The sequence below is a fragment of the Centroberyx affinis genome, unplaced genomic scaffold (assembly GCF_046629955.1).
Source record: "Centroberyx affinis isolate AG114_WGS23_722 - 3 ecotype Tasmania unplaced genomic scaffold, CSIRO-AGI_Caff_v1 ptg004497l_1, whole genome shotgun sequence".
In the NCBI taxonomy this organism is placed as follows: domain Eukaryota; kingdom Metazoa; phylum Chordata; class Actinopteri; order Beryciformes; family Berycidae; genus Centroberyx; species Centroberyx affinis.
This window is the reverse complement of record NW_027282146.1, coordinates 315-16,755: the sequence shown is the minus strand read 5'-3', so window position 1 is coordinate 16,755 and position 16,441 is coordinate 315. Positions and strand designations below refer to the sequence as shown.

Here is a 16,441-nt window from a genome sequence, read left to right as displayed (position 1 = left end):
AAGGGAGAGAGACAGTGAAAGAGTGGAAGAAAGACGTCGACAGAGAGAGAAGTGGAAGCAAGAGAGAGACAAAGAGGGAGAATGGGGAAGAGAGAAAGAAACAAACAGGGAGAAGGGGAAGCAAGTGAGAAATGTAGAGGTTGAAAGACAGAGAGAGAGAGAGAGAGACAGAGCGGGAGCAAGAGAGATACAACACAGGGAACTTAGTAAAGTTTCCATACTTCTCTCCTTTCCATCATCATGGGAGCAGCAGAGACAAGATAACCAAAATAACCATTTTATCAGTTCTCCCGCTCTCTATCTGCTCAACAGTCAGCCCTCCTTCATCATACAGTCATCCCATGTGACCAAGGCACAGTCTTGCAAGCACACAAAAGGACACACACACAGACACACACGCCATTTCTCTACTAGACCACACACACAAACACACACTTGACAAGGGCCTCAAGGTTCTGATAGCGCAAGACACAGGAGCTCAGTCTGTGTGCTGACTCCCTCTCAGGTCCTGACCTCCCCACATGTTCTGTGTGTGTGTGTGTGTGTGTGTGTGTGTGTGTGTGTGTGTGTGTGTGTGTGTGTGTGTGTGTGTGTGTGTGTGTGTGTGTGTGTGTGTGTGTGTGTGTATATGTGTATATGTCTGTGTTGTGTATATGTAGGTCCTTTCCCAGACAGGGCCCCAGATTATAGGAGCCAGAGGCTCGTTGTTATCACGGCCACACACAACAGTCTGATATCTGGCCAAAATCCAGCTAATGACAAAGCACACACACACATATAAAAAGACATGTGCATGCATGAGTATTTCCTGTAGAATTTTTAGTATAAGTGGGGAGGTGGGAGTAATTTTGGTTTTGAGACCCATGCCAGTATCAGTTCCAGTTGGCGTTGCAGTTTAAGAATAATACTTATTTGGATATTAACATCATGATATATGGACAATTGTGCTACATTTCCAATTGTTATTTTTGTGTTGGGTGGGTTGAGCAATAATGCTAGATGATGATTTTCGTTGTATTTGCCATATTCTAACTAAATTCCTATTTGTGGCTTGAGCAGCTCAATGAAAGTAACGAAAACACTAAACACCTTAGCACATTAAAAATAATTAATGCACGCAGGACAATTTGTGGCCATCTCACCTTGATGGAATGGACCGGTGGAGGCGGAGGCAGACGTGGAGGAGGTTGCCATGGTGACCACAGCAGAGGGGAGGGGTTTCCCTGAGGAGGTGAGAGACTTGCGCCCGCCCCTCTGTGCCACCGGGTGATTTCCACCGCTGTTCTTCTTGTTCTTCGCCTCCGACCCTGCCTTCCCTCCATCCACCGCCGAGCCATCCTTGGAGCTGCCGACAGAGTGGGCCGACGGCACTTCCTGAAAGTTGGCGTTGGTGAAACGGGCGGCGCTGTCATCCAATCGCTTCTGCGAAGCCGCGGGTAGAGAGGTGACCCCTCCCCCAGAACTGCTGCTGTTGTAACTCTGGAGGAAAGAGAAAAGGGAGGGAGAGAATGAGAAGAACGTTCGGAAAAAAACAAAAGAAAGGGAGGAATCATGATAAGGAGAGGAACAGGGGAAGAAAATTATAAAAAGAAGGCAAGTTAATGGAGGGAAGACCAAAAAAAGGAGGGGAAGGGTAGAAAAGAGGTCAGGATGTGTGAGGGATGCAGAAAAAGAGCAACAGAGGTAAAACTAGGTAAAAGCCAGTCACTCCTACCCCAATACTTCACTAAGCCAGTTAAAATTCTTCAAAAACAAAAGGGATTAGAATGGAGAAGTGCCCTCACCTTGTCTGGGACCATGATGTTTGGAAGGACGAGGGAGGGCGACAGGTCCATGGAGGCCTTCTTGTGTTTGGGTTTGTGCCTGTCCCGCTCCTTGTGTTTCTGAAGATGGAGAGGAAAAAGAGAAACGGATGGGTGAAAATACTGAAGGGATGAGTGCAGGGATGAGAGAGGAAAACAGACATATGTCCTACAACCTGTATATCTTGTAGCAGACCATATTTTATGAACATTGGGAGAACAGTGAACGTACAAAGAGGAAAAATACATTGTACAAAAACACTGAATATACAGTATATATATATAATCGGTCTGGGGAAGAGAGCAGGGTAAGAGTGTAATAAATGCTCTCCACATCTAGGGAAGATGGCCAAATAAAAGAAACAAAGGGGGTTTCTAGGATATAAGAACAGAAGAGGGAGAGAAAAAGGAGAGAGAGAGAGAGAGAAAACGTCAGAGAGAGAGAGAGAGAGAGAGAGAGAGAGAGAGAGAGAGAGAGAGAGAGAGAGAGAGAGAGAGAGAGAGAGAGAGAGAGAGAAAGGGCACTTCATTTCAAAGGCTCAGTCAGAGATGAAAGGTTGGAGATCTCCTAGCACAAAGAGTGGGGGGGGGGAAAGGAGAAAAAAACAAAACAAGAAGGGGCAGGAGGCAGCAGGAATTCAGCATGCAGCAGTTTAGAGCAGAGTGTATCCTAAGTGCCTCGTGTCGGAGCGCGCAAGGTCTCATCGTTTCATCCAATCATATCCTCCTACTTGGACCATCACAGCTCAATTTACACCCTCGCTCACACACACGCACCGCCGCCCTCCTCTCGCACCCCTGAGGGGGCGACAGGGTGCCAGCGAATTTACACCTCACATGCACGCTCCCCGCCCGACACCTCTCTGCACGTGCATGTCAGCAGAGAGGGCACATACACTCACTCAATCACACACTCTTACATGGAGCCTCAAATGCATATGTGCATACAACCGCACACACACACACACACATACACACAAAGGACCTACACAGACACACACCCCCTCAAGGATAGGCTGTGAAAATATGCAGCGATCCTGAGAGACGACATGGGATTCAACATGCTCGTGATGCTCAGTGCCATGACAACTCTAAAACACAGAAAGCCCCCCCCCCACACTCCCTCTCCTCTCCCCTCAGGGTCTTGGTGCAGAATGATTGGATGGGGGGCTGGTGACAGTTTAGCCAGGCTTCCTGTATGAGTGGCAGTTAACAGACCTTACCAGCCAAATCAGGAGATGGCAGCTCCGCTCTAACCTCTCTGCACTGTGGCTTCCGCTAGCGCTCTGGGGTTAGGGGACTTAAGCTGCCAAGTTCTGTTTAAGTGTGTGTGTGTTTGTGTGTGTGTGTGTGTGTGTGTGCGTCAGAGAGAGAATTAACTTTGTGTTTGCCTCACAAATTGTTTAGAGAAAGAGGATAGATGGAAAAAAAACAGGGAGTGAATCTACAAAGAGAGCTTTAACTTTAACAGTATCTACCGTACAAATTGGCAAAAGAAAAAAGAGAGAGAGAGGTAAATTCCTTGGGATTCCCTTGTTGTTTTTCATTAACATTCCAGAGGTAGGTGTTGATGGACAGAGGCTGAGCTGAGAGGGTCGGATAACACACACACAGAGAAAAAAACGTCATCCTAACACAGATGCCTGCTGGACCCAGAGCACTGGGCGTGGGAAACACAACATACACACAATGTAACCCTGACACACCCTTATCAATCAGGTCAATTGATTATACGGGGACAGACAAAGCCTTTTATCGCGTCCTCTCCCTTATTTCTCTGTTGCTGACCATTAGCAGCCTGATCATTAGACTTGTCCAAGTGCTCTTTGAGACTGTGTGGGGTAAATATGAGTGGCGACAGAGGATGTGGGCTGAGTCTATCTATCAACAAACCCCCAAACAATAAGCATGACAACGGTGGGCTGACATAATCTCTGTCTTTGTTGAACGCAGATGATACTTCTGAACAGGGAAACTCACAATAACAAGAGAAAGTCCACACACACACACAAAATCAGCAGTGGCATCTGGATTTTTGCATTTTGTCACTAAGACTAGGAATAAATTAATTATAGGGATGGGGTGCTATGCTTATCTCATGATACGATTCAATACGCGATATGGGGTTCATGATTCAATACAACCACGATATGATGTAAAAAATAAAAGTCCAATGACAACAAAGAATGCAGAATTATGTCTATTTCTGAGCCACAAATCTTTCTATAATGTAAACAACAATTTAAAAATGTCATTACAAAGTGCAAATAATATAATTTGGATGGAGAGCTTGTGAAATTGTGATGGTCAAGCCACCTCATTTGTGATTACTACAGCAGAATAAAATGGAGCTAATATCACGATTCATTTTTCTGCCCGATGATACGTTTTGTCACATTTTTGCATTGATATATTCAATTTCAATATATTGTGCCATCCCTAATAAATTAAGCCATCAAGATAACATTTAAAATCCAAGATAATGGCAGCCTTTTCAACTATAAGATGTGGAACAGTGGCATGCCTTTCCAAGCTAGTCGTAATTTTGACTGTTCTGACTATCAAATTCAGCAAAATTGATAGGCTTTTATCTTGTGCATATATTGTAAAAAATGTACGGGTAATAAATAAGTTCAGAACTATGGAATAATATAACAGGTTTTGTGGTCACTAAATTCAGATGCAGCCAATGTTGTCAGTTGAACAACTTGTCCATACCAATAATATAAAGACAATGCATTCACTGCTAAATAATTCAGAATAGCATGTAGAATAAATGTTGTACAATTCAAGCCCCTGGCCCGAGGAGGAAGAGGAGAGGCCTTCGCAGACAGAGGGTGGAAGGGGGGGGGGGGGGAGGAGAGGCGAGGAAAGAAGGGGAGAAACGGAGGAACAGGAAGTAAGGGGGAAAATAATCCGCCCTGGCCTGGCAGGAATTCCCCTGTGCCGTTTCCTGCAGGATTTCTGACCAGCCATTGTGTATGTATGTGTGTCTATGCATGTGTGTGTGTGTGTGTGTGTGTGTGTGTGTGTGTGTGTGTTTCCTGCAGGCCTTTTCTAAGCGGCCAGTGTGGGGAATCTTTTAGCCCCTGCTGTAGTTTGACTGCAGGGTCTAACATTAGGTAGGTATACATCTGAGCCTCCAAACCACATAACAGACGCATGCGTGCACACATACACACACACACACATCTGAGCCAGCTGACCTCTGACCCTGGAATGTGGAAGGAGGGTGTGTGTGTGTGTGTGTGTGTGTGTGTGTGTGTGAGGGGGATGGGTTCTCTGGCTAATGCAAATCAGGCAGTAGTAACAAAAGCCAGGGCAGTTGGACTGAATCATGTGTGCGCACGCACACACACGTGAACACACACACACACACACACACACACCCCCACACACCCACACACACACACACACACACACACCCTATCATTCTCCTTCCACATCATCCTGAAGCTGCCATTGTCAGACACAAAGACCAAGTACATTGACAAAATAACATAAAACATGCTGAATGCTCAATTATGGATCCCATTAATGACTTTATGGATGAACACAAGGAAAATCAATTGTTTTCTTTCATGCTTTTCTATCAACCAGCGAAAGAAAATTAACTATAACTGAAAAATTAGAAAAAAAAAGGGTGGACTTCAAGCAAAGGCGTTTTGGCACAGCGTCATTTTAAATAATTTCTCTATTGACCTGCCTGCTTAAACAAAGGTTTAAAAAGCATAAAAGAAAATAACACAAGATCCAATCAGAGCATGAGCTTTTCATCCAATGGAAGTGGAGCAATTACTTGGTGGACCAATCGGGTGACAAGAACAGCTTGATGGAGAGGCCGACTTCCTCTGATGCCGTAACGGCAGGGTAGACTGCATGGCCAGGGGACTCTTTCAAAATGCATCCATTCATTCTCCCTCCCTTGATGTTTAACAACTGAGCTAACAAGATTTCATACTATCAGTGAAAAAATATCAAAACCATTAAATGACAAAAGACAAAATAAATCTAGGTGTATATAGGGCCTAATGTCAGTGGTAACTTGCAGTGTAAAACTAACTTTTCAATAAAGTTTCTTTTTCAACAATTTTAGAAAGGTACAAAATATAATTTGAGAAAACAGGTGCTAATGCTTAGTACTTTCTCTTTTTGATTATTCTGATCCAATCTTGCTGTGATTAATAGTACAATATTTTGCTCTTGTCAGTCAGGGATTCTGCCGGCATGAAGCAACTTTCCCTCTGCTAAAATATTTTCACACAAACACACACACAAAAGACAACGGCTTTGAGTTTGTAAAGTACTTGTTCTATCCTTTGTTCAATCCTTTTTTACGTCCTTTATTTGCTGTAACACATTTAGTGATGATCTTGTTCAATAAATCAAACAAAGTTAACTTACTTGGTACACACACAACGGCAAACTATTAGCCAATATTGTGATATTTCATATTTTGTTTTATTTGATTATTACTTTAAGTCTTACAGTCCTGTCAGCGCTGCTCAGTGAGCAGTACCCCAGAAGGGAGTGAGGATGGATGTATTGTAAAAGTGTTGTCCAAAGAGGGGCACAGTCAGTAAAGAGTGGGGGTAGGGGAATCAATGACAGTGGATAGAAAACAATATGCTCTCTCTAAAGCAGCTCACACCGTAAAGGGACTCACACTATGTGTTTACATTAGTACATTATATCAAACTATATTATATGTGGCCCCTAACCTGCCCAGTAATGTTCTAATAAAAGCTTGCAAAGGTTGGAGGTGGGATATCTAGCATCATAACTGACTACTGTAACATGCAGCTTTTTGAGACCAATGGGCTTAATTCAATTGAAGGCGACAGGGCAAATTGAGGTTGAGCTCTGTGCTCCGTTCTGACAAGGGCTCGGCACACATGACAAAAAATAGGTGGAACAGATGATTTGTCGCCTCCTCTAAATTCTGATTTTACGCAGCCTGTGATTACACGTTCTGCTAACAGGCGCGACTGATTAACTCACACTAATGTAGCATTCATTAGAGGCTGCGATCACTGGTGGCTGGCAGGTGGGCTGCAGTCATATTGAGTGCTTAAAGCCAGTCTAAATCCAATGCTGCTGGGTCTACAAGACACATTTTTTGCCACGCAAGAAAAGGGTTCCCACACTCACTTGGACATCAAATTCAAGGGCTCTTCTATGACTGTTAAGGTCTAGTTTGTTGAAATTCAAGGACTCAAAATTAGCATGTTTTGGCATAAGACATGACATTAGTCAAAATTAGACATCATAGAGACCTAATTTTTTTTTAAATCTTGATTTAGTCAAGTCAAGAAATCCTGGTGAAATCATTAATTTTATAACTGCTGCTACATCAAAGCAAATCTCCATCACAGGGCTTTCCTCAGGATGTGAAGTGTTGATCCTGAGAGCAGTCCAGAGAGCTGAGGCATATTGATCAATTTGGGTGCCAAATTTTTATATAAAACAAAATCAAGTACTTTCGAGGTCATCCATTCATTTTCAAAAACTTGTAAAACCTTATTTTTTTCCCTCAAATCCACAAACTTTCAAGGATTTTCAAGGCCCATGGGAACCCTGGTAGATTTATATAAATAAGCTGGGGGTTTTGGTTGTCAACATGTGATATTTTAAGATTTGTAAAAATTACATCCAAAATAATTTTTACTTTTTTTGAGCAAGGGTGTCATATGCCTATTATTATTTCCTCCAAATCCACAACAAGATAGCTGGATGCTGAAGATTATTACTTTGTTGTGAGCTTAATTCTTTATCAGTTTATCAGGACTGGTATGACCCTTTGTAAATACCTCATTTTGCATTGTCTTGTTCATTGAAAGAAAAAAGATTGAAAAAAAGAGACTGGACTACTCATAAATAAAGACTCGCAAATATTGTCAAAGATCGTCTCCATAAATGTTAGTTATGGAGCCATTATGAGGGCCACTAAGCTATGATTAATCGTCCCTGGTGTTCGTGTGCATTTGTGTGTGTCCCTCCATTGTGTGAGCATGTTACAGTGAGGGCGTGTGTTTCTGGTGCAGTCACAGTTGTGGGTGGGAGGCATAGAGAGGGTAAGATCTGAGGGCTGTCTTACCTTCTTGTCCTTGTCTGGGGGTCTATCCATACACTGAGAGGAAGAGTCACTTAAGCTTTGAGACCTACTACCACGGCCCCTGCGCCTTCGCTAAAAGGTAAAGAGGAACTCCAAGTTACTGGATGAAGTCCAGAGAAAGATGCTAAAATTAGGCTAAAAAAATAATTCTTTGGTTTAAAAAAAAAATGAAACAAACTTAAGGAACTAAAATAAGCCAACTCAACTCAATGGAACTCAAAATCCAAAGACAGTCAAAGAAAGACATTGTCATGAGCATTGGTGACAAAAAATGGTGGTTCTAGGATAGAGCATATAGGTCTCTACTAAACACATAAATGCATGGTGGCAGGTATGTATTTAAACCAAAGGCATAATACCTCCACTGTTTAAACAACCCTTCCTTTTCAAACCATCACAGACCAAATGTAGCCATTTGGTGAACTATGAAATTAAGCTATCATCACTTGAATGGGGAACAACAGTGTTCAATCAACAATAAGGAAAATCAGTAAGAGATGCAGGGCAACAGCTTAAAAAAACAACAACAAAAAGCCGTCTTCAGGTTGTATTTTGTTGTTTTAAAACTCCAAATCCTGGCCAGAATCTAAAGAAGCACCCTGGGAGACTTTTGAAGGGCCTTGGCTATCGATCTTGGCACAAGCCAACTTGCTCACCACAAAAGACAACATAGTGTCTGTTACCATAGCGACTAACAGCTACAACCTCAAGGTACAGCCAGATTATCTCCAGCTGTAGATCGAGGCCTGTGTTAATCCAGCCTACTTTCAAAAGTACTGATCTATGACCACAGAAATGGTTTCTTTTGATCTTACATGTACAACTGAGTCAGAGACAAACTGGTGACTCTGTGGAACAAACGGTGTAAGTCATTTTGGCTTCACTTCAAGCTCATGATCTTAGTCACATGCCAATCTCTGACCTTAAAAAACTTCTAAATCTGGATTTCCATGTCAAGAATTTTGTTACATACAGGCCCTGGTCCCTTTGTCCTCAACATACAATATAGAGCTGATAATTCACCAATCCTATTGGGGGACACTCAAATCCTACCCCTACAATCTACATTATGATTTCAGTCCAAAAGCAAAATGAAAAAGTCCAAAAAAGTGGTTTTACCACATTGCCAAAAAGGCTGACAGGACTAACTTGTTATTTATAGCACTCAATCTCGCCTCAAAACAAAAATTTTGGTTGACTATTTTTGCACCTTGTTTCCTACAGAGATGGTCTGACAGCTTCATTATACTTTCAAATAAATGAATAGTACTTTTAACTGAGTTGTAAACTTGGGTTTACTGTGGAAGAGCAGTTACTAATATAAAATTATGCAACAAGGATTGCTGATCAATCTGTCATGGAAGATGACCGTAACTAGATACAGTCATGTGCCAGGAACATCCAGTCCAGTTGATTGAAAATCTAATGCTCATGCATCAACGGGTGCATTTATGCTGCTTGGAAATGGGGGAAAAATTATTCTTCTTACCTAGTATTGACAAAACCTCTAGCCAAAGAGAAATTTCGTTGTGGTGGAGTCTAAACAGGGAAAATCTAGGCTTGAAATTAGATTTGGCTGGTGACTAAGTCCAGTCAAATACCATATGTTGCTAACATGGCATAAACATTCATCAAGTAATATGTTATGAAATCCACTCTGCTAACAACATTGCTTTCTTCATCATTGATTCTCTCTCGTACATTCCTGTCATCCATACAATCCCAGCTTAATGACATTATGCCCCACCGTCCAAAGCCATTCAAACGCGATCAATATAACAGCATGAGTCTTTCTATCAGCATTTGTTAACATTGCAAAATGTCATCCGTGTGTGTGTGTGCACGTACATATGCGTGTGTGATGGGTTGTTAACTAATGGAGGGGTGGAACAAAATCTGAGACACAACAGGAGGTCTCCAGTGAATGAGAGTATGAGCATGTGTGTATTAAAAAACACATTCCCTTTGCATATCCAGTTGTTGCGTGTTTGTGTGTTTATGTGTGTCTCTCTGTCACTCCTCTCGTATTTGATTCAATGCTGCTTGGGAATTGCTAGTTATTTAGCTATTAGTTTTACACAATACTGGTTACCACATAGTGGGGGGACAAGTCTGGTACCAGTGAGCTTAATGAAAAGGCAAAAAGACCACATCAGACTAGGCAGAATGTGATCATGGACTCAAACCAATAATCTGTCATTAGTAATGAATGCCAAAAATCTAAAATCAGTGTTTCCCCTATATGCACCTAGCAGCGGCATTACGCCGCTGCTGAAACATGACCGCCGCTGAATTATTTATTTTTTTACGAGAGGAAAGGAGAGGAGGAAAGGAGAGGAGAGGGCTCCGTCTTATCTCTTTAGAAACTAACGTTATATTATTTTACGCTACGGACGCTTCATATCCAGGTCAATTCACACACCTGTGAGTAAAGCATATAAACGAGAAACTTTGCGCTTACCTGATAATGTCAGCACAATGATTATAACAACAACCATCGGGTAGATGTCAACAATAAAGCAAGCAATGCTGATCACGAATTCAAGATTATCATTCGCCGAAGGGAAAACAGTCCCGCAACTTCACGTGAATATCGCACAGTAACGTTACAGCAAATGCAATCATTTGATAGCAATATGCAAGGAAACACATATCTGTGAAATAAACAACATTTGGAAGATCCATCTTGATACAAAGATAGTAGGTATTCCACATGCACCGATTGTTTTCTTCTTCCTGGAGGCGGGCCTTACTATGCACGAGGGCCACCGTGACCCGCGAAAGCTGTCAATCTCAAAGACAACTGACAGATTCCCTCACAGAGATATTAACGTTACATATTATTTGGATAGGATTCCCTTAAAGAAACATCATAAATGTAAGTTATTTTATCAGTGAAAACGTCATTACATTTAAGTAAATTAACACTGTTTAATAATACAACAGTGTGGTGATGCAAGTTAATTCTGGAAAAAAGGACAGTTAAGAATGAATAATTGGAAGAATGAATGACAGCTATGGGTCACACATAAACTAATAGCTTGTTTGTCAAATCACATGTTTGAATTTTCAGATGAGTTGAGACTGGCTGATCAAAAGAAGAAAGAGAAGTGATGACCATGGTGATGAGGAGGAGGTTAGTTGGGTAAAGGTAAAAAAGAATTTGTGCAAACATTTTTTTTTCCGCATGCGCGCTTTCGCTGCTACAACTCCATCCTAGGGGAAACACTGAAAATCCTGAATAGAAAACTGAAAATCCCTGGTTAGGACTGACCAGGACAGACTGACTTCCATTCTGAGTAAGTTAATATTTTTCTTCTAAATCCTACTAATCACTCTACTTTGTACCCTTATCTCAGTTGCTTTATCCTATTCCTCCTTGCCCCAGACTAAAACATCCCCTGGTGCCTGGCCTACTCTGGTGTGGCTCCAAGGCGTAGAATCATCAAACGCCACTCAAACTGCATCATACTAGGGCTGAACGATTTTGAAAAAATATCTAATTGCCATTATTTTGACTGATATTGCAATTGCGATATGATTTGCGATATTAGAGGGAATGATCATTTTTACATCATTATTCTCATTTTCATTGAAAAACGTATTAAAATGATTATGGTGTGATTTTTGCGGGTATCTGTACCAAACAAAGATGTTTTTTTAAGTCTGTAGAATATGATGTGTAGGCCAGGACATCTCTGCAGCACGACAATGTTTAATTTAAAACGGTATTTTGACACACATTTCGCCTTTAACAAATATTGCACCTCCTGCGATTTGAAAATTGCAGTAGGCCATATTGCGATTTCGATAAAATTTCGATTAATTGTTCAGCCCAACATGATACCATGCGACACTAAAACCTTCCATTGAAACCGTCCCTTTACTTGTGGGGAAACAAAACTAAGGCTGGCTTTACACGGTGAAACTTTCACACAACTTTAGTTGGTTGAAACTTAGGTGAAACTAAGTTGCAATTGAGTTGCATGGTGTAAAGCCCTCTGCAGCGCACTTGTCTGAAACTCAGCCGCAACAGTTGCAAAACTCTCAACTTTGTGAAACTAGTTTCACGCAACAGCCAATCAAAATGCTGATAACGTGTCAGATGATGACGTCAAACAGCTGAGCCATGTCAGCAAACAAACGTGAGCTAGGCAAACTACCGTTGATGCAGTATCATTTCAACTGATTGATTTCAACTCGACAACGGCACCAAAATGAACAAAATAATAAAACAGAATATGGTCTCTTGGACGCTTCAGAAGGAGATTATCCTCATAGACTTCATGCAAGGTTGATAATGCTAAAGTGTTTCTAAAGTTTTGATGAGAATCAGAGCTGTTATCTAAAATATATGTATAAAATATCAAACTACAATTTCATACTGATGTCACAAGGTGGCAACAAAGCTATTTATTTATTTATTTTCCTTGAATCAAAGGGAGAATGCACTCAACTTTGCGCTTACCTGATAATGTCAGCACAATGATTATAACAACAACCATCGGGTAGATGTCAACAATAAAGCAAGCAATGCTGATCACGAATTCAAGATTATCATTCGCCGAAGGGAAAACAGTCCCGCAACTTCACGTGAATATCGCACAGTAACGTTACAGCAAATGCAATCATTTGATAGCAATATGCAAGGAAACACATATCTGTGAAATAAACAACATTTGGAAGATCCATCTTGATACAAAGATAGTAGGTATTCCACATGCACCGATTGTTTTCTTCTTCCTGGAGGCGGGCCTTACTATGCACGAGGGCCACCGTGATTCCTTGAATCAAAGGGAGAATGCACTCACCGGATGCTCATTGGATCAAGCTCCTTGAATAGAGTGTGAAATGATCCATTGGTCTCTCTTTTGAGTAGCCAGACCTTCACCCACAGACATTTAGCCTTTTTAGGTCATGTTTTTTCCTCCAGCATATCAATAAGCATTAATGCACCAATAGCTCTCTTCCTATTCTCCGGGACAGCCATTATGAAACAAAGTAGCCAGCCAGTGCCAGAAGAAAAAGCGATACAACACGTCTGAATTGATATTATCCAGCGAGAAAACGATACAAAATAAGATACAAAGATGCAAATGCAGTTACAATGACACTTCCCACTTGATATAATCTAGCAAGAAAACAATACGACAGATGAAAAATTACCAATCTAGCTAGCTAATTTTATTGAAATAAACTATTAAATCGTGTTGCATGAGACTGATTATTTTTGAATTGCTTTGTGTAACTGTCAAGTTGCATGGAAATTATGTTTCATGCAATTTGCAACCTGCAACTAGTTGCGTGACAGACAATTTGTTTACCCGATATTATAGCCCAATCGACCGGACTGTTCTATTGGAAACCAAAGAGATAAACACAGAAATGTTCTTTTCCAGGGATACTGAGTGACATAAATAACGATTAAGCCCTGGTTAGCCCTGTTTGACCTTGCAGTGAAAACCAGACTCAAGGGACCCAATCCAGCACCTGCAACCCAACCCGCTGCGCCCGATCTGGGCGTAGTACCAAGACACAAGGGAGTGGAGAGGACGATGTGCAATGGACAGACACCGCTGACTGTCCAAGAGATTAGATGGATCAGGAAGAGAGGAAGGAGATGAGGACGATGGTAAAGGGAAAGGGGTAGAGGGAGAGGGTCTGTAGGAGGGTAAAGGACAGGAGGGAGAGAGGGAAGGGGTGGAAGGAGGGGTGGCTGGGTGGGGCTGGTGGAAGAGGAAGCAGATGGGAGAGAAAGATAGAGGGAGGGAGAGAGGGAAGGGGCAGGAGGGAGACAGGAAGGGGACTGAGGGAGGGAGAGAATGGAGCAGGAAAGAAAGAGAAGGATAATGGAGGGATGAGGGAGAGGATGGGGGAAAGGGAACAGGAAAGGAGGGAGATAGTTCAAAAAAGTATTAAGGAGATGGAGTGGTTGGGGGTGAGATGGAGAGAGGAGGGGATTTGAGGGAGGGAGAGGAGCGCTACTGAGGAGAAGGACAGGAAGGAGAGGAGAGGGGCTGACGGAGGGAGGGATGGAGGAGAGGGGAGAGGGGATGGGGGGAGCAAGAGCAGATTAAATGATTGCTCCCCTCTCAGTGGTGGCAGAGGAGTGTCAAGTCATTCACGAGATGAAAGGTATTCCCCACTGTGTCACAGGTAGACGTGTGTGTGAGTGTGTGTTTGTGTGTGTTAATATGTCTACATGGTCAACCCTGCTTGTACTTAGAACAAGACGAAAAAATACCAGAGAAATCCAAGTCCAAATTGTTACCAGACAGCCCACATTCAAGACACTCTCATGCATACATAATCACAAGCAACAAACTCTGAGGCTGCCACAAGCCCTCAATACACACACCAGTCAGAGTAGTTTTAGACGTTCACAACACAAGACTGAAGTCAATGCTGAGGAAAGACAGAGTATGGATGGCTCTGACAAATGAAGGCTATTGAGATGTCATGTGAGGGACAAATATTGACCAGTATATTCATAGTGTTGTTTAGCAAAAGCACTGCTGTCTCAGCAGGGCAAGAGCAGGTACATCTTATATGATAACTGGTGTAGCCAGTGATGATTTGTCATCTTATGCCATAATGGTACAAAAGTCAAAAATCTAAACCTTTGTCAAGGTCCATGGTCAATGTACAAATATGAGTCATATCAAGGCCCATTTCATCAAATTCGTTTCCACATGTACAGAAATAGGTTAAGACTATGAGGAAATGTTTGAATTGAGATGAATGAGATACTGGACACTGATGTATTACTGATGCATTATGTGATTTGCTACGTTTAAATATGTGCGCAAGGCATTCCAAATGTAATGGGAATGCTAGCGGACACTTACCAGTTTGCTGTGGTGGTATTTGCAGTATCCACAGTACTTGACATTGTCGGCGTCGGATCCCTGTTCCTCACATAACAACCCAGCAAACTGGGCACTGGAGCAGGGATGGTGAGGAGTGATGTAACGAAAGCCAAAGGGATGTGGGAAACAGAAAAGGGAAATCTTAACAGCTCAAACTTGTTGGGTTATCACGCTACCACAAGAGTAACCTATGATACTATACCAGACCAAGTATCAGAACACCACAGCCAAAAGTACTGAGAACTACTTGTAGATTGGCATTTACTCAAGTTTGTGTTGTCATTATAATCTTTAAAATGCATAGTGGGATGGTTTTCACAAATCAAAGCTACCAACCCTGCTTTAACATTCACATAAAGATATTGTTCACATAATAAAATGTAAAAGCTTGTGTTGGTAGCATTAATATTTGAAAAGAGTTACTGTCCTGTATGGGCCCTGAATTTTGATGCTTACAATCATTTCAAAGCTGCAATGCATCCTGCAACTCTATAAATACAATGTCATTTTTTAAGTTGATGTATAGAGATCTGAGTCAAGACTCAAGTAAATTTGCGACTTGCTTACAGGAGTCCGAGTCCAAGGAACTTAATAAAATGACCACTATCTTTGGCCAGCGTAGTTGCTGTGATGTGAACGGGTCTCACCATGTGACATGGAAGGCCTGCCTGCAGCCGTGCTTGTTGCAGGTCATACAGGCTCCAGTGGCTGCTTTACTCTCTCTGCCCTGGTCCTCGCAGATATAACATGTCTACATATACACACACACACACACACACACACACACACACACACACACACAGTCAGGCAAACATATTTTAATTAAGAGAAGGACAAACAATTCTAATAATATACAGAATGAAAGCATATGCATGTATCTGTGCCTTGATTGTGTTTTCTGGTATGTCTACCAGTGTGCCATGTGTAATTTGTTACCTTGTTGTAGCGCTCGTGTGGCACAGACTGAAGTACTATAGGCTCCATAGTTGAGACATTGGCGAACTCCACCTCAGGTATGTAAAGGGCACAAACCACATGGGCCCAGCCTGCAAACATACACAGTGAAGAACAGTCAGCCAAATAAATATTTAACCAAGTACAGTAGCTCAACAAAACTGGCAGTAAAAATTAAGCTAAGTTATTAAAATGAAATTAACAAAGAATGGAGTACATATGTAGGCAAACTAACAGCTGTGCAATCAATGAAAAATATCCACAATTACACTTTTTAATTATTTTGATATGATATTGATATTTGATATTTTGATCCATTTAATCAGGGACTTATTATTAGCTCCGCCAAGGAGGTTATGTATTTGGTGCCGTTTGTTTGTTTGTTTGTCTGTTTGTCAGCAGGATTACGGAAAAAGTACTGGCCCGATTTTCGTGAAACTTCGTGGAAGGGTGTAGCATGGGCCAAGGAAGAACCCATTAAATTTTGGAGCGGATCTGTATATTGGTTGCGCTTGCACATTTGCATATCATAGAAGACTGGACTATTGGCCTTGGCAGAGGTCTGCGCTCTCCGAGTGCCCTTCTAGTTTACATCTGTTATACAAGGGGAATGCAATTAACTACCCGATAGGATAGAAAATCAGCACTCTGGGGGCCAAGGACCAGGACTGAGACCCACTTTTTACACCTTCCAACAGAGA

At 41.9% G+C, this 16,441-nt stretch overlaps 1 protein-coding gene across 1 annotated transcript in view; it reads right to left on the bottom strand.

Moving 5' to 3' along the window:
* mllt10 (MLLT10 histone lysine methyltransferase DOT1L cofactor) overlaps positions 1 to 15,832 on the bottom strand; it is a gene marked incomplete at its 5' end in the record, with an annotated part of 37,901 nt that extends 22,069 nt beyond the window's left edge. The window contains 6 exons of the mRNA XM_071544223.1: positions 1,143 to 1,479; positions 1,785 to 1,883; positions 7,900 to 7,989; positions 14,766 to 14,859; positions 15,434 to 15,537; positions 15,723 to 15,832. Of these exons, the coding sequence (XP_071400324.1) occupies positions 1,143 to 1,479; positions 1,785 to 1,883; positions 7,900 to 7,989; positions 14,766 to 14,859; positions 15,434 to 15,537; positions 15,723 to 15,832 (834 nt within the window). The remainder of the gene's footprint in view (positions 1 to 1,142; positions 1,480 to 1,784; positions 1,884 to 7,899; positions 7,990 to 14,765; positions 14,860 to 15,433; positions 15,538 to 15,722) is intronic.
* Between the last annotated feature and the right edge of the window lie 609 nt (positions 15,833 to 16,441).